Source organism: Terrapene carolina, unplaced genomic scaffold (genome assembly GCF_002925995.2).
Source record: "Terrapene carolina triunguis isolate 2854851 unplaced genomic scaffold, T_m_triunguis-2.0 Scaffold211, whole genome shotgun sequence".
In the NCBI taxonomy this organism is placed as follows: Eukaryota; Metazoa; Chordata; order Testudines; family Emydidae; genus Terrapene; species Terrapene triunguis.
In genome coordinates, this window is record NW_020664562.1 from 33,003,657 (window position 1) to 33,027,174 (window position 23,518).

General features: G+C 42.3%; 1 protein-coding gene across 5 annotated transcripts in view; it reads left to right on the forward strand.

Annotated features, from left to right (window-relative positions):
• LOC112107617 (choline transporter-like protein 5) overlaps positions 1 to 23,518 on the forward strand; it is a 199,052-nt gene that overhangs the window by 96,969 nt on the left and 78,565 nt on the right. For all 5 annotated transcript variants that reach the window (XM_026655798.1, XM_026655799.2, XM_026655797.2 and 2 more), the window contains exon 2: positions 9,906 to 9,954. In XM_026655798.1, the coding sequence (XP_026511583.1) occupies positions 9,906 to 9,954 (49 nt within the window). The remainder of the gene's footprint in view (positions 1 to 9,905; positions 9,955 to 23,518) is intronic.

The window sequence follows — 23,518 nt, forward strand, 5'->3', positions numbered from 1 at the left end:
CGACATAGCATGGCGGCATACGGCCCCGGTTTCTGCATGCTTTCCCGCAGCATGCGTTCCTTCTGGGTGTCCGGGATCCTCAGGAGGGTGATGTCGCTCATGACGCCCTGCTTTGAATTAGGGAGGGGACTGTTAGTATTGGGACTGCTTTACAGCCACGCGGTGGAGGGAGAGGGGCAGCATACAGGGATCTTTCCCTGGGACAGCCGCGAGGGGGTGGGACAGGGGCAGAGTTGATGCTGTCCTGATTGCTGGCAGCAGAGACTGGCATTGCTTTCAATGCGAAAGGAGGCCAGTGCTACTGCTGGAGTTTTAAGCAGCCACAAGTCTACGGCTTACCATGATTGCCCGCTCCAGAAGTTCAGGTCTCCAGCCACGCTTCTCTGATCACTCCAAGACCACCGCAAGTCCACAGGCACTGAAGGCGACGGCCGAAAATTCGACCTTGTCCTGAGTGCGCATGTGAGAGGTTCAGTGCATGGTCTTGTTCACAGAGAAAGACTAGGTTCTTTGTATACAATTTCATTTATCTGTCTCAGGAATTCACTCCCTTTTTAAAATTCACACAGACACATCTGCGACTGTCTCCCAACCCAGCCTGTCAGCACACTCCCAGAGGCTAGCGCAGATTAGGCGGAGGAAGAAGAAGACGCGTGAAGACATGTTCACAGAACTAATGGGCTGCTCCCGAGCCCAGGCAGCCCAGCAGACACAGTGGAGGGAGAACTTGTCACAAATGCACCGAGCAGTCATGGAACGGGAGGAGAGGTGGCGTGAGGAGGACCAACAGGCTACTGAAAAGCTGCTTGGACTAATGAGGGAGCAAACGGACACGCTCCGGCGCCTTGTGGATGTTCTGCAAGAGCGGAGGCAGGAGGACAGAGCCCCGCTGCAGTCTATCTGTAACTGCCCTCACCCGCCACCAAGTCCCACACCACCCTCACCCAAAGTCCAAAGAAGGAGGGGCGGCAAGGGCCGTTAAAACTTTCAGTCAACCCCTGCAGACTGCTCTAGCACTAGAAGGCTGACATTCCCCAAAATTTGATAAGTCCTTTCCTACCCACCTCACACAAGCCCCCGTCCAAGTTTCACCCCCCACGTTTCATGTGTGGTTCACAATAAAATGTTTGTTTCTGTTCATTACTGTTTCAGTCAGGTTCTTTTGAGGGAGAGTCTGTCTGGAGGGGGGGAAGGGGCTTGGTAATAGGACAGGACAGTGACCTTAAGCAGGGTACAGAGGCGGTGTCAGGTCCAGCATCAGGACACATACACAGTGCAGTCACTGGTTACCCTGGTCAGTCTGGGAGGTGTTTTTCATGTTCGGGGGCGGGGGGGTTGCTCTGTGACTTTTTGGCGGGGGAGGGCAGTTACAGATCTTATGCAGCGGTCCTTATCCTGGCTCACAGATCCACGCAGCAGGGGATATGTAACCCTACCCCCCCTGCCAGAAAGTCACATAGCCGACACATACACGCAGTCCCCCCCAGGAGTGCTGGCAGGCTCCATTGAAATAACCAGTCCACCAGTGCGGAGCCTGTCATTCCGGGAGTTTAGAAGCATCATTTGCATCAGAACACTAAACCCGCCCCCCGCCACAGTCTGCGTCCCCGGTTTAAAACATTCCCGTGAAAACAGCAATACAGACAACGGTGTTCATTAACAAAATAGAAATGATTTTATTTTTTGGGAAGGGGAAGGGGGTGAAGGGGGTATGTAACTGGAGAGGATAGTCCAAATGAACTGGGTAAAGAAACAGGGGCAGGTTCAGCTTTTCTGTCCACAAACTGAAAAGTCACTGGTTGCCCTGCTCACTCAGGAACCTAGCTTTCAAAGCCTCCCGGATGCACAGGGCGTCCCGCTGGGATCTTCTAATGGCCCGGCTGTCTGGCTGGACGTAATCAGCAGCCAGGCTATTTGCCTCTAGCTCCCACCCCGCCATAAAGGTCTCCCCCTTGCTCTCACACAGGTTGTGGAGCACACAGCAAGCTGCAATAACGATGGGGATATTGGTTTCACTGAGATCACAGCGAGTGAGTAAGCTTCTCCATCTCCCTTTGAGACGGCCAAAAGCACACTCCACCACCATTCTGCACTTGCTCAGCCGGTAGTTGAAGAGTTCTTTTTCTGTGTCCAGGGCGCCAGTATAGGGCTTCATGAGCCAGGGCATTAGCGGGTAGGCTGGGTCCCCGAGGATGACTGTAGGCATCTCCACATCCCCAAGAGTTATTTTGTGGTCTGGGAAGTAAATACCTTCCTGCAGCCGTCTAAACAGACCAGAGTTCCTGAACACGCGAGCGTCATGAACCTTGCCCGGCCATCCGACGTTGATGTTTGTAAACCGTCCCCGATGGTCCACCAGTGCTTGCAGCACCATTGAAAAGTAGCCCTTTCTATTGATGTACTGGCTGGCCTGGTGGTCCGGTCCCAGGATAGGGATGTGAGTCCCATCGATAGCCCCACCGCAGTTTGGGAATCCCATCGCGGCAAAGCCATCTATGATGACCTGCGCGTTTCCCAGGGTCACTACCTTTGGGAGCAGTACCTTCACGATTGCCTTGGCTACTTGCATGACAACAACCCCCACGGTAGATTTGCCCACACCAAAGTGGTTCGCAACCGACCGGTAGCTGTCCGGCGTTGCAAGCTTCCAGAGGGCTATGGCCACTCGCTTCTCAACTGTGAGGGCTGCTCTCATCCTGGTATTCTGGCGCTTCAGGGCAGGGGACAGCAACTCACAAAGTTCGAGGAAAGTCCCCTTCCGCATGCGAAAGTTTCGCAGCCACTGGGATTCATCCCAGACCTGAAGCACTATACGGTCCCACCAGTCCGTGCTTGTTTCCCGGGCCCAGAATCGCCGTTCCACGATATCCACATGACCCATTGCCACCATGATGTCCTGGGCGCTGGGGCTCGTGGTTTCTGACAGCTCTGTGCTACTCTCCGACTTCAGGCCATCACGGCGGTGTCGTAGCCTCCTCGCCTGATTACTCTGCATCTGCCTCAGGGTAAGGTGTATGATAAGCTGCGAATTGTTGAGAACGGCCAGAAGTGCAGCGATGGTCGCAGCGTGATCCATGATCGCAGTGCTGTGGCGTCCGCGCTCTCACTGACCAGAAAAGTGCGCGAACTGATTTCCTGCCGGCACTTTCATGGAGGGAGGGAGGGCGTTAGTGACGGACGGATGACGACACATTTTTTTTACCCAGAAGGCATTGGCGGCTCGACCCAGAATTCCGATGGGCAGCGGGGACTGCGGGAACTGTGGGATAGCTGCCCACAGTGCACCGCTTCCAATATCGACGCTCGCCCCGTTAGTGTGGACTCACAAAGTCGAATTACTGTCCTTAGTGTGGACACACACGTCCGACTTTGCAATATCGATTACACATATTCGATTTAAGTAAAATCGAACTACCCTCGTAGTGTAGACATACCCTAAGATTATAGAAATATCTTAAAAATCATCCTCCTAGTGATTTTCCTATATCAGCAAAAGTTTCTAGTGTAGAGCTGGCCTCAGAAAGGTCTAACAGACCATCCAAAGAAGAGTGCTCTAACTCATGCAGTAGTACCCTCAACAGTTAAGGGCTGTTGCTGCATGGCATCTCAAACTCTTTCTATGGATAGTTTCATGCTGTGTGCTTATGTATCAATGATCTCTAGTGTGCGAGCCATTAGTACCTTTCACCATAACATTATTACTTTGCAGCTTGATACTGCTAGGTGCTGATCAGCCTTTCCTCCCTGGTGGGAAAAGAGGGTACTGTCTGTCATGGAAGATATTTTTTTATTATTTCCAGCATGATCATATTTTATGAATACTTTATAAACCCAGATAATATTAATTCAGAGGTTTTAATGGAAATGCTGATGGAATCCTAACTTAATCAGCATTAGTGGGTGGCACAGTATTTAAACATTATCGAGGAAACTAAAATGCACATTGAAATGTTCACTAAAAGAGTATACACTACTATTACATCCTGACTTTATCTTCATTATCTTCAAAAAGGAAGTTCGAAATCTGCCGTTTGCAGTGCCAGTCAGGCTTTTTAAATGCAAATGCAGCTGAGCTTTTAAAGTTTGGACTCTTTTTGTTTGTGGAAAGAGCTCTGAGATACTTGAGTGAACAATACTGTGGAAATGTAGCTTACAACATGCTGTTATGAAATGATTGACAAGAATGAGGCAGAACTGAACAAACAGTTTTCAAAGATGGCGGATTTACTGGCCCTGAGTCTGAAGAGTGGGGTCCATACAAAACCTCATTGCTTACTTGATTTTAGACAATGTTCGAAAAGAGAATATTTACACATATGCATACACATGGCCAGCTCCTCAGTTGGTGTAAATTGGCATAGCTCCATTGACTATACATATATATTATGTAATACAAATGTGCGTGTAAATAATTCATTCCTTTTCGCACCACAGCTAAACTCATATGGACATAATGGTTGTAAATTTGAGCACTGCGTGGTCTTGATGCTGCTCCTTAGTTATTTTATTAAGGTAGATGACTTATTTCTTTGTCACTTAGATGGATGTCATTGCTTATGGTTTAACTTACTGTAAGTGTTGTTTATTATAGGTGGGGTTTAACTTTGACTTGCCTTTATTATCTTCTGTATTACCTCTTTTCGCTGCCACGGGGTCCCTCTGACACTGACATTCTCTGTGTTGGAACTTTGGTTGTAGTGCTGCTCTGTCCGACTAAGTATCACAGGCAACGAAGTAAAGACTATTTGACATGCGGCACCAGAAATGTGCCCCATCCTACATTTCCTTTCTATAATACCTGTTGCAGAAACAGTGATGTTTTCAGGGGTCTTTTATTTTACATCTTTTCTGAATTGTTGAGAGAGGCAGAACTGATAAACCGGTTTAATTTAGTTCTCATCATAAACCTGTAGAAGATAGGAGATTTCTGGAAAGTTGTTATCGCTGATCACAGAACTGCTTTGCGAACTTGTGATAAATTGACTTATCCTAAGCATTTTTCTTTAGTGGCTCGTTTGCATATAGGTGTAAATGGAAGAATTTTACTTTTAGCATAGTTATTTTAAAAGCGGCCCTAAAAACAAGTAAGCTAGGTGAACAAACTGCCTATTGAGCTCACATTTTCCCCCTCAATAGTTTCTTATGTTATTGCCAACACATTACATCCCAAGAGGTACACCGGAAACCACTAGCTTTGCTATGCTTGGGATGACTAAAAGATGCTATTTACGTACTGGTTTGCACCAGTGAAATTAGCATTTGCTATATATGCTAGTTTTAAAAACATTGTTAATAATAAAAATAGTCTCTAAAATGAGATCTAGTCATGTTACATTAACTTTTTTTGGTAGAATAAAAATATAGATGACATATGTTTAATATTGGGTTTCTTAGGATCTACCCCCTTAAAAGCAGGCTCAGATTACATTGGATACAACAGGAGTTGTGTGTGTGTGCTTATTTTAGGGTAGAATTTGGCCGAAAGTTAAAACAAACATTTCTAAACATAGGTCATACAGAACAACAATCAATACTGTTATAGTGCTTATTAGGAAATAATGTTGTTTTGCACCTCCAAATCCACACAGAATGTCTCCATTTATACCCATATGTGTTCCCCTCATAGATCAACAATGAGTCAGCTTTACTTATTTGGAGAAAGAATAAAATTACCTGCTCCAAAAGCTCATGCCCTTGCATATTGGTAGAATCATTATCATTTTTAAATACAACTGTAAGGTTCCCTACATTTAAAAAACAAAATATTGACTGCAAAACATACCTCTCTCTTCAGTAATATGAACTGAAATGTATATGGTTTTCCCTGTATTAACAGTGGTTACTTCTTTCATTTTTTATGTATTCTCAGCTGACAGTAAAGCAAGAAGTCACTGTAAACATGTATAAGTCTGCAATTATTATTGAAGTCTTATATAGGTGTATATGTATTCTTTGAAATATACAAACAATTCACAATGTCTCTTTTGGAAATCCCTAATCTCTATACTGACAAAAGTTACCCACTAGAAACTTCTGAATGAAACCAGCAGACTGTGGGTGTGCTTCATACTCAGCAGACTAGGGTAGCTTCAATGGGCCTAGTGACAGTCACAGCAGTAAGTACCTACCCCTGTAGCAAGGGCCTCAGGGACTGGACCATGTGACAGAATGTATACAATCTAATGCAATGGGAAGGGCTGTTCTGTAACTGGGGCATGAGAATTTTCTTATAATGACTTGTATACAACAGTGTCTACACTATCCCCATACCAACGAGTGGTTGTCGACTGAAGTGCTACATCTCTCGTGGAGGTGGAGTACAGAAGTTGATTTTACAAGCCCTTTGGGTCGGCGGAAGGGACTCGGTAGTGTAGACGCAGGTTGAGTTAATAATGTATAACGCGGTTTATGTCAACCTAACTTTGTAGTGTAGACCAGGCCTCACAGTACATTGTCTCACTCTTCTCTCATAATCAGCCGTGCCATACAGAGATGCCTAAATTTGGGGTTTAGGATGATGCTTTACCTCTTTGGATCTGGGCCTTGAGAGTTGAAGTTGTCAGGTAGATTTGACAATGGCACTAATTGAAGTTATTACTAATGTTTCACATGGCTAATTTACATCAGAAATGGGAAGTCAGCCAACAGAATTATTACAAATCTTCTTCAAATTTTTGTTAAAGAACATAGCAGTTAAAATTAACTCTGGATGAAATATAATGTTGGGTTAAAATAGTACTGGTAACTTTTTTAGCTGTTAAATTAAAACATTGGAAAACAGAAAAATGCCTTCTCTTATGGTGCTGTTTTGGAGAAGGTGTATAAACTTGGGGATTGGTAAGCTGTTTTGAAGATACACACTGCTTATATCAGGTATTCCGGCAGAGAGAGAGAGAGAGAGGAAAGTACAATTAAAAGTCTAACTGTGTAGTTTATTTGGGAAAGAAATTTTGAGAAGACAGTCATGAATTTTATGTACATTGTATTTTTATATATTCATTTTTTTCATTTGTATGAAGCAGACCTGTTTGGCACATGTATATAATCTTATTGTAATGGATTAGATAGATATGCGGATTTGTGCTGTAGTAATATATATATTGATAGTATTGTGTACAAAAGTTGTATTTTGCTTCTTTCTTCATGGAAAAAATTAGTAGTAATGTATTTTAACACTTTAGAGAGAAGTAGGTAATCTTTCAGATTGCACAAGACCAGGCTGCTTGGGGATTTTGGGTGTCCCATTATGTCTTGGAGTGGCTGAGCCTCAGGTAATCAAGACAGGTGCTGATAGAGGGAGGAGAAGCAGAGAGAGACCAGGAAAGCTAGCAGAACTGCTTTTGTGGGAATTTTCTACTGACCTTAATAGACAATGAGATCCTTTCTAGTAATGTTTCAGTGGCCCTATAGAATTCTATTGCAGGGATATGATTTTCTATTAGAATGTATAGATTGGTTTGCAAATTTCTTGAAATAGATCTTATTATCTATTAAATTCTGTGGGTTTTAGAATGAATTTTGTAGAAGCCTATTTAGTATCTATTGAACTTTGTTGAGTTCATTCCTATGAAATTCTATAGGTGTTTTTTTGGGGGCTGGGGGGAGGGAATGAGAGGAGGAAAGAAGTCCAGGGAAATTGGTACATTTACTATAACATTCAGAATGAGTCTTGATAAAATAGTAGTGAACCAGTAGAAAAGAGAAACTTTTGGAGGTCATGAGAGAGATTCTAAATTTTTCAGTGAGAGATTTTAAATAAAGGTTTTTCGTGCCTCTTTTTTTCCCTTGAAGAATGTTCATTTTTGGTTTCTTTCTAATAACACACTCCCTCTTCCAAACCCTCTGGGGCTTATTATGAGTTTAATGAACAAAACCACAACTTCAGCAAAAGCAAATTTTCTGCTTAATTTGAAACCTGAATTAATCTGCAAAATACCAGGTATCAAATGGTTTTGGTTTTTTTGTGGTTTCTTTTAACTGAGCTTGGGCAGGGGAAGGAGTTGCAAAGAAAGCATTTTATTTCAAATGAACACTTGCAATTATATTCTCAGTGAGTAGTTTTAAGGAATAAATAGCTACAAGCCCAAAAGGAATTGAAACAGCATTGAACATTTTCTCTCTTATGAAGTATGAATCTAGAAGAAACACATTGGGAAGAGTGCCCTGTTTAAAATAATTGCAGAAATGGCCACATATAACTTCTTTAAAAAAATCACTCTACTTTCCTTATTTTGGCCAGATGTATTTTATAACATATGCTCATAAGACATCTTTGATTAATTTGTTAACAAACGCCTGATAACCGTGAAGTTGTGGCTTTGCAAATGCTTATCTGTAGCAAGGAATATCTGGTTATAGTTACTGGTATCATTTATATCATAGCTGATGTTTATTTTTTGTTACTGTCATTCTCAAGCCCATATATCAGCCCAGATACAGTTAAAGTTTTGTTATCAAAAATGCACTTCTGCAGGCTTGCCATTCTCTGGGGTGAGGCTTGCTGTTGACCATACAGCCCAGTCCTGCGCTCTTTTCTCATGCACTGCTCCCACTGATGTCTGTGGTGGATTTTGTTGTCACACCAAGGCCTGTAGGGGCCAGGTAGAATAAAGGAGTGTAAGTGGCAGGATGGTTTGCCAGGTGGATTAGCAAAAACCTTAAAAAACAACAGAAGCTGCCTGTGTTGTTCTTTGAGGCTTTCGGCAGGACATTGAGCAAGAAACCGTTTTAACAAATAAACAAAACAATTCATCTGATGCGGCAATAAAATAACAGAAACTCCAGCCTGTGTCATCACTTCACTCCTGTATGAGGTTTGGCATCTTTCTTACTCCAGAATAGGGGTGCTGGAACAATTTGTATACTGGGGGTGCTGAGATCCATTGAACCAAATTGTAAACCCTGTATACGATGGAAACCGCTTCAGGCCTGGAGGGGTGGCAGCACCCCTAGTTCCAGCACCCATTCTGCAGAATGTCCTCTCCTTCTGTGTTTCAAGATCCAGGCCTGATTCACCATTGCGTGACACCCAGTGAAGTCATGCAGTGCAAATGCTACCTATTTCAAGTAGCAGGATGGAATGTTCCATTCACTTTGCGCTGGTATAAATGACTACAGAAGATGCAGGGCAATGGTAAATCGGTAGACCCCTAGAGGTTTCCTTCCTGCCTGCTGGACAACTTGACTGGCTTGCAGTCTCCAGGATTGCCTCATTATGTCCTGTGAGCACCTGTGCAAAGAAGCGCAAAGTGAGCTAACGTTAATCCCCTTGTAGGCTAATGACCATATATTACCCCTGCATACTGCTACGATGTGGCATTGGCTCCTGTAAAAGCTATCGATTCCAAGCAGCATGGTATAAGACCCTGGAGTGAGCATAATTCTGTTAGCCTTCGTATAGATTCTGTAGTTGCATGGGAGCTGCAGACATGGCTCCAAATCATTAGCTTTCTTGAAGGGTGATCCAGTGGTTAGGGCATTCACTTTTTATTCAGGAGACACAGTTTCAATGTTCAATTCTCTGTTCTGCCACAGCCTCCCTGTGTTGACCTTGGGCAGATCAGACTCTCTCTGCCACATTCCTGTCTGTAAAATGGTGTAACAGCACTTCCCTACCTCACAAGAGTGTTTTCAGATTGAATACATTAAAGATTGTTTGGTACTAAAGTAATGATGGCTATATAAGTAACTAAGATAGAGAGATACCCAAAGCTCTGACCTCTTCTGCAATCACAGAGCAGGTCAAAGTAAGTGATGAGATACTGGTATCGCTCCCAAGAATTAATTTACTAGAACGGGTTACACTGGGCATCTCGGAAGGATGTTCCTGAAGGACTGCTGTTAAAAGAACATAGTTCATATTTTTACCAGGATCTGTTTTTTATGATATCTTATTTTAAATGCAGGTGAACCAAGGAAATTTGACCCAAAGTTCAGAGGACCTATTCACAACAGGTAAATATTTTCATTTAGTATATTTATACTCCGATTAGTTTTACTGTAAATAGAGAATTAAGAATGTCATTAATGGAGAAATGGTTTGATTTGGCTCAGATATATATATATATATATATATATATATATATAAACCAGAAGAAAGTGCTGGCGGTTATTCTTACTATAATTCAGGACTTCCAATTGCTGGGGGGGAGTCAGTGGGTGTACACCTTGGGAACTTCCAACACCACCCCCATATCCAGGGACAGCCCTTCTTTGTGCAATACCTTCCTTATAATATTACATTGATTTTAGTTTGACTATTCCTGAGTACTACTTGGCATGAATCAGGCTCATAATCATTGGACTGCTACCAGGGCCCAATCTTGCAGCTCTTACTTACCTGAATATTACTTATTCACATGAGTAGTCCTATTGAAGTTGGAGGGCCTACCTGTGAAAGCAAGGATTACAGAACCAGAACCCAAATGTTTCAATCTAATCATATGTTTAAGCAGCCTACTAACTGTGACCTCTCATGAGCCTGAGGAATTGTGACGTTCTGAAGCTGGTAACCAAGAAAAAAAGCAGCGTTACAGGCTTTGAGCTTGATCCTGCAGTGCTGACTGAGGTGAAATTTCCATTAGAGCGAATGGATGTTCAACATCGGTCAGGATCAGACCTCACTGCTTTGCAACAGTTCTTGGGCAGCCTAACAAATTAACGTACAATGCTTGGTTTTATCAACCTGTTTACTCTGTGATTCACTATTAAACAAATATGCAGTTACCATGACAATCTCTGCCACACCAGGAATTTTATGCTATTCTAGTTGTAAGTTCTACTGCAGCTTTTTAGAGAAACCATTATGTCATGTAAGCTCAATGGATTTTATAATGCTCTGGGGAGAAATGCAATCGAGGGACTTGATAATTTTCCTGATGTCTTACAGCCCTTTTTTTTTTTGTTTTGTTAAAATTAATGTGTAATTTATGGAATTTTACTTTTTTCCTAATCTTTATTTTTTCTGACTAAACAAGCAGCAAGTAGGGAGGAAAGATACTCCTTGGCAGTTTTTCCCCCCCTTCTGTTCCTGATCATCTTTTAACAGTAATGCCCTATGATATCAAAGAAGCATCCCTATAATTCCAGATTCTGGACATATTTTTTAATAATTTATATAACTAAAAAGTTTCCAGTGGCCACATTGGTATTACTATTGGCTAAAATTGTTCTTGACCCCAAATCATCCCCTTGTGATAAATTGGTTAGTGTGCATGTGTGAGATTGTCTCCTATTGGATGAAATCAGAATAGTTCAACTGTGTGTCCTACGACCTATTCTCCTGACAGCTAATGGAGATTTCTCTTATATGAAACACACACACAGGATGGTCTAGTGCAGTGGTTCTCAAACTTTTGTAGTGGTGACCCCTTTCACACAGCAAGCCTCTGAGTGAGACCTCCCCTTGTAAATTAAAAAAACTTTTTTATATTTAACACTATTATAAATGCTCAAGGTGAAGCGGGGTTTGGGATTGAGGCTGACAGCTCGCGACCCCCCAAGTAATAACCTCGTGACCCCCTGAGGGGTCACAACCCCCAGTTTCAGAACCCCTGGTGGTTAGAGTACTAGCTTAGCACTTGGAAGAACCAAATTTAATTCCTTGCTCTGTCACAGACTTCCTGTGTGATCTAGGGCAAGTCAGTGAGCCACTCAATGCCTCAATTCCCAGCCAGAAAATAGGGATGATAGAGAAGTGCTATCAAGAGGACTTGTGAGGATAAATATATTAAAGACTGTGAAGTGCTCAGATACTGCTATGATGGGCACCATATAAGTAACTTAGATAGACAATATACATAAGAGAAAAATGGTAGAAAACATAATTATGTTACAGAAAATGTCCTCTAAGATACCTCCCTCCTAAAGGAGTGTAAGACATTTATTAAAGTGCAATGAGCCATAACAGGCAATAGAAGTTCCCCAAATATGGAGCTGGACCTAACATCCTGCACCAAAATTCCAAGCTAATACAATCCAGCTAGTGGCTCCAGTGAACCAAGTGCATCCTCAGAGAAACTCCCTGCAGAGTCGACAGCAGTCAGAGGGACTTGCTCTGGCCTGTTTGTGGCCCAGGGACTTCGGAAGCCTTCTACTTCCTGTAGGAGAAGGAGAATAACAAAGGAGGTATAGACATATTTTTTGCCTATATGAGCAAAAATTCTAAAAATATGTGTGCAAGGCAAATCTCGTCTCCATTTGTACACACCTGGCCACAGGACATGTAAATCTGTATGTATATAATGGGTGGGGGAAAATGTGTCTCTAGTCCCTTCTGATAAACAGACTGACCTGGTCCTAACTTCATAATTAATCTGTTTGTATTGATAGGAGAATAAAGCTGTGTTCTTTTTTGCATATGAGAGGTACCTGAGACTCCCAGCTGCCAAGTTGTTCTTGTCAATATGTCAAGGTGTGGTTGCAGAAATAATTGTAGCAATGGCACATCCCATGATAGATGCTACAGAAGCTGACACTCGCTGATAGAGAGGGCTATAGACTATTTTATATGTATCCCTGCATCCGCCTTAACTAGTCACCCTAAATATCAATTTGCAATACCTTAGTCCTTCTAAGTTCTCAGCTGGGCAAAGGAATCTGCCATGTGGCGCTCCATTGAGTTCCATTGGACTCTGGGCAAAGGAGCTTAAAACAGAGGCATTGGAAGATTTCTTCCTCTAGTACTCCATCTAAGTTTAAAGAGTGGTTCTTCTCTGCAAAATAATTATGCAAAATTGACATTGTGAGGCTTCATGTTCATTGTGTTTCTGTGATTCCATATAAAATGTACTCAATTCACAATAAAAATATTTTGTTTTGAGTCTAATTGCTAGCGAACTACCAGATTTGGAGATGTGAAAATCGCATCATGGACTGTGAAATCTGGTCTCTGGCTGACCAGCTTGGAAGGCAGAGTGGTGAGCAGCAGCTGCTGGCCAGGTGTCAAGCTCTGAAGGCAGTGCTGCTGCCAGCAGCAGCACAGAAGTAAGAGCGACATGGTATGGTATTGCCACCCTTACTTCTGTGCTGCTGCTGGTGGCAGCGCTGCTTTCAGAGCTTGGCGCCCCGCAAGCAGCCGCTGTTCTCCTGCCACCCAGCTTCAGGCATCACTGCCAACAGCAGCCACACAGCAGTAAGGGTGGCAATACCGGGACCCCCCTACAATAAGCTTATGACCCCCTTTTGGGTTGGGGCCCCCAGTTTGTGAAATGCTGCAGAGAAATCACACATTTTTTGTGGGTTGGTCATGCACAAATAGCAAATTTCACAGATGTGTTACACATCTGCGAAATTTATGCTGTGACCAACCTGCCAAAAAATGTGTGATTTCTCTGCTATTTAAGTAGACCCCTACTAATTGCCAGTTCTGTAAACGCTACCTGGAATCTGAGAGTCAAGCTGAGTTCTTAGTAATTTGTGCTTTGTCATCATAAATACCGGGTGGGCTGAGCTGAGAAGTGCCTGTTTTCTGCTGCATGCTTTCCTGGGGATTGAATGGATGTGCAATGAGAAGTGGCTGCTGATAGAACCAGCAATAACTCTCCTCTGCACCTACTATCCTACCCACATCTTGTAATAATAAGGGGTTTAGAACACAGGCATGGCAACAGGTGAAAGGAGGCAATGAAAATCTTCCAAGTAATCCAACTGCTGGGGGAGGAGGGTGTAGGTTGAGGAGAGGTGAGGTTGCTTCATTAACCTGGGTCCATTCCCTTTGCAAGCCACACTCATTACCTCTGTACTGGGACATTTGTTTTACCATCCTGTGGCTTTATCTTCAGGAGAGCAGCATGTGGCCCAGAGACTGTGGTACAGATTTTTCCACCGTGGGTTAGTTAGCTATGATGATTCTTGTATTTTCATTTCTTTTTGTCCCTTTTAAAAGGAGGGAGAGTGATTGGCAATCACTGATTGCACATACTTAAAATGTTAAACAGCAGTGGATGAATAGAATGTTAAAGTAGCTTAAGGGCAAGTCTACACTACAAAATTAAGTCGTCCTAACATACGTTGGCATAGAGCCACCACAGTAATTAAACTGCTTTTGCACGTCCACACTATGCTCCTTGTGTCAGCGGTGCGTGTCTTCACCATGAGCGCTCGCACTGATTCAGCGTGGGGCACTGTGGGATGGCTTCTGAAAGGCAGCAACAGCCCATGTAAGCAACGCAGTGTCTAGAGTGACACTGCATCGACCTAGTTACATCAACCTAAGTGCTATGCCTCTCGTGGAGGTGGAGTTATTGAGTCGGTGTAGTGGGCGAGTTACAGCAGTGGGAGCTGCATTTTAGTGCATCTGACGAAGTGAGTATTCACTCACGAAAGCTTATGCTCCAGTACATCTGTTAGTCTATAAGGTACCACAGGGCTCTTTGTCGCTTTTTACAGATCCAGACTAACACGGCTACTCCTCTGATTTTAGTGTAGACACTTACCGAGTTGGGTTGAAGTAAACTGCCTTACGTTGAACTAACTCTGTAGTGTAGACCAGGGCTAAGTGTATAGGCTTTGCTAATACTGTTGTTTTTGGGGATGTTGTGTGGGGATTTTGTTGTGTTTAATGAAAAAGCTATTTTAATTAAAAGGATTAAAATGTAATGGCTGTGCTGAGTGACTCTCAGCCAAACAACTGATGCTAATTCCAAGATGATGTTATCAAAAAGACATCTGTAATTGCTGTGATAACACACTGCAGTCCTCTAAATTTATTCAGTCCTCATTCTGCTCTTTCTGAGACTGTCTGCCTGCCTCTGTCCTCAGTCAAAATGTGCAGCATAATATGGAAATGTCAGGAAAAAGAAAAGGGTAGTATCCATCCTATAACTAGAAGAAATATATTAGTTCTGAAACATTTCCCCCTTTGTTACAAAATCTCCTGTCAGTACAATCTGACCCCAGTGCATTTAGTGGTCAGTGCTGCAGGGGAAAGCATGTCTGTTAACACTCAAGTGGGTTGAGTAGGTTACAGAGAAAGTAAAAGTGTGCAGAATACAGCAAAGAGATTACGTGGAATTGCTAATTTTTTTCTGAATACAATTTCAACATTGAGAATATATTTGACACTGGCATTTACCATCCTCTTGGTGAACAGAGTAAATAACAGAGAGCCATCAATTATTTATCAATTTTATTTTTCTCAGCAGAAAAATGATGGCAAAGATGAAAACTGCAGCATAGTTATATTCAAAGCTGTCCCTTAAACACACACCGTTCTTTTTCACCCACAAATCTATTTCTTCTTTTCCTTTCCCTTCCAAAAACGGATAGTTTGGAAATAAATGGAAAATCATGAATGTTAGTTTAGGGAGTAAATCCTAATATAAGCTCTCTGTTCACAAATTTGGCAATGAGACTTTGTAAGTCTGTGTCTGTGTATGTACAGAGGAATTTAAGTGTTAGCTTTTGGAATGTTTTACCATATTGAATGCAGTACATATTACTACAAAAATATATTCATGTAAGGATTTAAATATCACTTCGCAAAAGTTAGTAAAATCCCACGCTGCAGCAAAATAACCCTGCGGTATCTAGGTTCAAGGGCTTGAATTGAGGACAGCAGTAGCCTTCAATCTCCATTTCCTGGATTTTTATCATCATCCTTTTGGGGCACTAGATTGCTCATAGGAATGGTAATGACGTGTAAACATGCATTTACATAGGGGATATATTTGTAATGTAAATGTTGGATTTAAGAGTTTCATAATGGATAGTTTGGATGGAGTCAAGAAAGGTTGCGTAAGAAGGACTTGGCCACTGGGGGAGGTAAGAGAGGAAGTTGTCTGCTCCTCGATCTCGTGTTTTCTGTGCTTTTATCATTTTATTGTTTTCCTCAATTCTTTTCCCCCGCTCACTTTTTCTCCCTTCCCCAGTCTGTCAGTCTTCTCCTCCTTTCTCTCCTCTCTTGAGCACTCAACTTCCTGCCTCCCCATTTTCTGCTGCCACAATCTCCCTCTTGCATTCACTCTGAGTCCTCTGTGTCCTTCCTGTCAATCCCTGCCACAATCTGTTGCTCCCCATGGTGCAGCAGAGGTGAGCACAAGCATGGATAGCAGCCAAGGGTGGTAGACAGCCACCTATATATAGTAATACTGGTAAAAAATGAGTTGTCTGCAAGCTCATCGTTCATAGCATTGTCCGTATCCTGTCAGTCTGGATCTGACTCTGCTTGCAGGGGAAGGTGCAGTTGGAGGTGGGTGCTCATTCTGAGATTTCCCAGTGGGCAGAGTGGAGTGTGCTTGTGGTGGGGTGGTCCTTAGAGTGCATAAGCATTTACCCAGCATGGCGTCAGTTCCACCAGCTCAGCTGGCTGGCAGCTCTTTCTCATGAACAGTATGTTGGGGAATTTACAGGGTTCCCGGTGAAACACAGAGGCACACTGTGAAAACAGGGATGTTCCCTGTGTTCAGGAACACCTGGCCATCCTATACATTCTTTAAATGGATATGTGGTTCTTTGTCACAATGCTAACCAGATTTTTCACAATGCTAACCAGTGCTTCTCTAGTGCTCTGCTTAAACAGTGTGCCCAGCAGGAACACATGGCTAAAGGTAAATAGCTGTACATTTATTCTTCCTCATAGTTATAATGGATGAGAAATGGGGAAATTAGTACTGACAATTGAGCATACTTAGATTCATGTGGTGTGTTTTAAATAGTGGGATGCTGAGTTTGACTGCTCTCTTTGTAGGGCTAAAAGCCTGATCTAAAGAGTGTGGCTGTTTTGCCCTGTACCGCTGGTACAATCTGTACTTAAAGCCAGTGTAATCCAGCCTCAGTGCAAGGAGGATCCTTTCTCGGAAGAGAACTGGCACAGAGGATATTAGGCCCCTCCGTCTCCCTACTTGCAGGCAGCATGGCAGAGAAAAGGTACTGTGGCTGCGTAAAGGAGTCCTGGACGGGACAGCTCGATTTCATACTGATCCCAGCCTGCAGTTTCAGCCCCCTGGGACTGTTTTTAGTCTATGTAAGTTAGAGTAGCCCTTAGGCTGCTCCAGGGGCATGCACAAGGGGGGCAAGCAGGGGCACAGGCCCCCCCAATAATCAGTGGGTTCCTGGGCTGTGGTGGGGAGAGTGAGAGAGCGGGGCTGGAGGAGCTCGCTCTCCCTTTTGCAGCCCTGGGGCTGGAGGAGCTCACTCTCCCTGCTGCAGGCCGGGGGAGAGGAGTTCTCTTGTTTTCCCCGCTACAGCCCCGGGGCTGGAGGAGTCTGAATTCCTGCACACGCCCTGCTGCTGCTCTAACTCAGTGCAGGGGGAATGGCCCTGCCTGAAGAAGGAACAGAGGAGTGCAAGGTGAGTTTTAAGGCACTGTTGTGCACACATACAGTACATTGCTGACTTACACTGCATGCTGTTCAGCCTTAGCTGGGTGTCTGTCCTCCAGCTTTTAGTCAGGTAATTGTCAGAGTCCCACAGACACAAATCAGAACATGTCTTTAGTTTCTTCTCCACCTTTAATTTAGGGTTGTTCAGTTGCATGGGGTAGCCCAGTTCTAGGATGCACATGTAGAATTAGAATAAAAGGTTGCTATGTTGTCGTCAGTGACCTATAATAAAAGATCTGGTGGTTGTGAGGGAATTTTTCTTTACTGGTATTTAAACTGTGAGACAGTGTTTGTATTATTACGTATATGGGATTATATCTTAAATATGGATGAATTTCATCCCTTTCAAGTTCTAATGCCAAATGTCATTTTAAAACATTAAAGAGGTCATTTAAAACATGTATCAGCTGAAGCAGGAAATGAAAGTGATCAATGTAAATAGAACAAATTCCAAAATTAGATTGTAACCTTTTCAGGGGAGGGGCCTGTGTACAGTGTGGAGTGCAGTGGAGTCCTGCTCTGACTGGGAACTTTGAGCCCTTCTAAAATACAAACTCTTTGATTCCAAGGGCAGAAGTAACCCTTAGATGTAGTCTGACTTCCTGTTTCACGCAGGCCAGAGAATTTCAGTATAACAACCAAGTTTACCAAAATTGTCCCCAAACATCAGAATTGTGTAAGATTAAATTAAGGTTCCATACATTAGAAACTGTCTTTTTTGGAGCTGTTTTCATGGGCAGATTTTTGTTTTAGGGATTTCACCGGCATTGTTGCACTTTTGAATGCCAATAAGGAAACATGTAAACTATTTGTAATGTACTATTTCTTCACCGCTGCAGCCAATTAATCTTTACAAGCAATGTTTAATAAAACTTGCAGAAGATTTTTACTTAATATTAAATGAGTTATCTGGAAAAAATAGAGCTCCTAACACAGTACAAGTAGTACCTATATTTTCTGTGTGCCTTCAGAGAACTTCTGAGACCCAGCAATTAGAGCAACCCTACTAACCTAAATAGAGATGTCCTCAGCTGCTCTCTGATAGAATGCAAATAAATGATTAGGGCCCAAGTTCTCTTTGACGCAACCTGTGCAGAGTTTAGCTGTTTGGCATAACATGACTGGCAATCTACCCATCCACAAAATGTTGATATCCAGGGCCAATCGGGGCTGGGAGGGGGGTCCAGGAGGGCCATTTGGCCTGGGCCTCAAGCTCAAAGGGGGCCTCAAATTTAGACACTTGTTAATTTTTTGGCATTTGATACCTTTCACAACTTGTTTTTATGCGCATCCCTATCGGACCAAAATGTGACACACACCCTTAGCTTAGAGCTGCAAATTTAAGCAAATTAGAGATGTGATTTGGTAAAAGACATAATTTTTTTGTTAACTGATATAGATTTTGTCATACTAAAGAGTTAAAAATATTCATAAATATTTATAAAAATATATCGGTTCTGATGGCACAAGATTAGACCAGGTGTCGTCATTTTGTGTTTTTATTATGGCTAGGGGCCTCAAAAGCTGGAAGTGGCCCGGGCCTCTCTGGACCTCTGAGTAGGCCTGTTGGTATCTACAAAAAGTTTACAGTGGGAACTTCAATTGACAAGCCCCTAAGACAGTCGTTTTCAACCTGTGGTCCGTGAACCCCTGCAGGTCCGCAGACTATGCCTAAGATTTCCAAAGGGGTCTGCACTGCCATTTGAAATTTTTTTTAGGGGTCTGCAAATGACAAAAGGTTGAAAACCACTGCTCTGAGAGAACTATTTTGAGATGAAATATATGGTTATAAAGGATAAATGATTTCAATTAATTAACACATCCCAAGGTGTCGTTTCCACCTTTTTACAAATTGCAGAGATAGTGAAGGAGAAGCTATATTTTATTCTGACAAGGTGAGATTTGTTAAGTGTTGAAAACCTTTCTGTTCAACTTTAAACCACAGTTGAGTGACTTATGTTTTAGGCATAGCATTTTCTTATTATTTTTACCATGTGTTCTTCCCCGGGGAATACTGGGCCACAGTTCCACATTGTACCATCATGAGAGTAGGGAAACGTGGTACACATTCATGATTATAAGTGACACTGCCATATATCGCAGGCTTATTAGTGCTGCATTGATCTTCCCCTATCCAACTCTTGAATCCTTAAAGGAATTAGTGGGTGAAGTCTGCCAGAGTATATGAACAGCAAACTCAATAATTGGAGCCAAAGGAAGGCCTGAAAGATCACAGACACCCAGAGAAAATTTTGTTCAGTCCGCATGGTTATGGAATGGTAAGAAAAGGCCACTGTCATTCAGTGATTTATTGGGTATTCTTAAAGTCAGAAAACTGCATTTGCCAACAAGAGTTGGAGGGGTTCACGATCTTTCAGGATCAGGCCCTATAGCAATGCTGAACACACTACCTAGTTTCACAATGCTAAAGACAATTGGTTTTCTCCCAGACACTAAATTGAACTCTTTTTACTGATGTTTTGGGCTGCTTTGTCAAACAAACTGGGTTTTATTGATTGGTCTCAGCGCGTCATTCTGTGAACAGAGGCATCTGAGTATGTCACAGGGGAGGCTAGCCATGCTGTGCTCATAAGAAGTTCAGTAATCCATGCTGTGCTTGTTTAGGAATAAGTTTCACTAATGCCATTTTGAGATATTTTAATAGGTTCCTAAATATAACCTTGATGACAATGCTGTTAGGTGCAAAACCACAAATTGCTCCAGTTTTTCTTCCAGCACTTAGACTATTTTCTTGTATGAAATGCAGTCTTCTTTTCATCCAGATTTTCTTTAAACTGCAGCAAGAGAATATCGCTAATGTCATAGCACATTTTTGAAACTGCTGTTATATAACTGAATCATAAAGCTACTTTTGAATTGTCTCTCATTTCGGAGTTGGTCTGAACTATTTCCCTATCCTCCTTGGTTATTTTTCCTCCCTCTTTTATGTAGTTTCTTTATTTCTCTCATGCATTCCTCTTTGCTTAGTGGTGTTCCCTGTTATCTCTTGAAGGACACAATTTCTCTTTGAGGTGGTTGCTAGCTCTTGCTATCCTTGAAAGCAACTTTAAATTTAAAACCCACAGTCCAGCTAACTGAAGATTGTAAGACCCAGCTACTTGGCTTTTCCGCATATTTAACTTGGTAACATGTTTGCAGTTCATGAACCCGTTTTCCTTTGTGCATAAATGAATGTCTCTTAGCTATACACTCTTAGGGTCATGGAACTTCATGCTGAGGTCTGGTGAGATAGGGGACTCCCAGCTTGGGAATCAGGAGCAAAACTTAAGCATACTGTATCCACAATAAAGTGGAGGGGATCTACAGTAAAGGCTTTGATGTGTAACTGTCTTTTTCTTTTTCTTCCTGCCTATCCCCTAGTAAATTCCACTAGTTGTGATTTTATTTCATTTCCTCTATAGCAATGCCTCTTCTTGGGCTCTTCTTTCCTTCCCTACCACGATGCTCTAGGAAAATGGTGATTTCCTTTTCTTCAGAACTCTTTATGTTCCTTCTTTACTTATCTCGAGCATACTTAAGAAGGGTAGTTTCACGGCTAAAGCACAAGACTAGTTGCTAGAAGATCTGGGTTCTGTCCTTGTCCCTGCCTCAATTTTCCCATATGTAAGATAGGAACAATAGTGTTTGACTACTTTATAAGGTTTATAAAGCACTTTTGAGATGCTGTAGAAGAAAGGCAAATATTTTATCATTCAAAGTTCAGACCTTGGCATGGCGCCTTCTGTGCAATAGAATTTTACCTTCTGCAAGCACAGGTGGCCTGACCCACTCCTATTCCTTCCTGGATTTAAATGAGCGTGAAATTTGGGGACCTATCCGAAAAAGGAAAAAAAGTAAATCCAGTTTGATCTGACCTGAAACCCTTTTTTTTCAAGATTTTTCATTAAATTGAAAAACACAAAAAATAATTTTGAGTCAACAGCGATTTGACCTTTTTTGGTGTTTTTCGCCCTTATTTGTGAGAGGTTTTTTATATTGACCACATTTCAAAATGCATGTTGTTTTGAAATGAAAAACTCAAGCCAAAATGTTTTGAAATGGTCAAAATGAAATTTTTGACTTTTTCTAGCAAAAAACAAAACAAAACAAATTTTTTTTTTTTTTTTTTTTTTTTAGTGGCCCACACAAGCCGCACCCTGGCAGGGCCCTTCCCCCAAGCAAGAGGCAAGCCATGAAGAGACAATCAGAATTTTACATTAACAGCCTATTTTGGAGCAGCTGTTCTAAAACTGAAAACAAGCAACTAGATATCATTACTGATGTTTGTCAGTGTTTAAAAACAAAACCCTTAAATGCTTGGGCTGGGTAGTTAAAGGAGGAAGAGACTGCATCAGGAAAAATGCGGGATGAGAGTAAATGTTTTTTACATGTGGCCACATAGAGGCATGTTCTTACTAGTCTTATTTTCTTTCTTCTTTTACTACTAATTTAATAAGGATTTGTAAACAGCAGTTGAAAGCTATAGAGTGCTGCGTTTAGGGCTCTGGGACAGCTTTGTCCTTTTGTTACACTTTTTAGTTGGCAGTGGGTAGTGCCTATATATGTGGCTGTTGAGTAAAGGTAACCGATAAATCCCATATCAATCAATAAACAAAATTTCACTTTCAGACTCAGTTTGCTTCCTTCTGTCTTCTCCCCTTTTCTCTGGTTGTTCTGTAGACTGATAGATTTTAAGACCATTATGATCATGTAGTCTGACGTGCATAACACAAACCATAGAACCTTGCCCATTAATTTCTGCATAAAGCCTATAACTTCTGTTTGATCTATAGCATATCTTTTAAAAATATATCCAGTCTTGACTTAATGACTTTAAGTGATGAAGAATCCACCACATCTCTAGGTAAGTTGTTCCAACAGCTAATTACCCTTAGTGTTAATTTTGTGTGTGTGTCCTATTTCTAGTCTGAATTTGTGTAGCTTCAGGTTCCACTCAACAGACCTCATTTACACCTCTTTCTGCTAAATTGGAGAGTTACCTTCTATGAGAAATCTTGTCCCCATTTGGGTGCTTGTACACTGTGTTCAGTTCACCTCTTATCCTTTTCTTGGATAAACTAAATAGATTGCGTTCTGAAATCTCTCACTATAAGGCATGTTTCTCTGGTATTTGAATCATTCTTGTAGCTCTTTTCTGAACCCTTTCCAGTATGTCAATGTTCTTTTTGAAGTGTGGGCACCAATAATGGGCTCATTAATGCCCTTTCTCTCTACAACATTCCTGTCCTCACCTCTGATCCACCTAGGGTGATCAGATGTCCCAATTTTATAGGGACAGTCCTGATATTTGGGCTTTTTCTTATATAGGTGTGACGGGTTGGATCACAGAAACCCCCTTGGGAGCTGCCACCCGATGTGCCAAGACTACCCCTGCTTCTGTTTTCCCTGCCAGCTCAGGACTCCAGCCCCCTGTCTTGCTGAGTCAGACACTCCTGTCCGACTCCAACACAAACCAAGGGTCTGAATCACTTGTCCCAAAGCTACAAGTTTACCCAAAACCAGCTCACAGGAGTGTGCTTGTCTTTAGCACTCAGATGCCCAACTCCCAATGGGGTCTAAACCCAGATAAATCCGTTTTACCCTGCATAAAGCTTATGCAGGGCAAACTCATAAATTGTTCGCCCTCTATAACACTGATAGAGAGATATGCACAGTTGTTTGCTCCCCCAGGTATTAATACATACTCTGAGTAAATTACTAAATAAAAAGTGATTTTATTAAATACAGACAGTAGGATTTAAGTGGTTCAAAGTAGTAACAGACAGAACAAAGTAAGTCACAAGCAAAATAAAATAAAATGCGCAAATCTATGCCTAATCAAACTAAATACAGATAATCTCACCCTCAGAGATGCTTCAGTAAGTTTTTCTCAGACTGGACACTTTCCAGGCCTGGGCACAATTCTTTCCCCTGGTACAGCTCTTGTTCCAGCTTAGGTGTTAGCTAGGGGCTTCTCCATGATGGCTCCTCTCCCTCTCTGTTCTCTTCCACCCCTTTATATATCTTTTGCATAAGGCGGGAATCCTTTGTCCCTCTGGGTTTCCACCCCCCCACACTGGAAAAGCACCAGGTTAAAGATGGATTCCAGTTCAGGTGACATGATCACATGTCACTGCAAGACTTCATTACTCACTTGCCAGCACACACATATACAGGGAGACTTGCAGGTAAACACA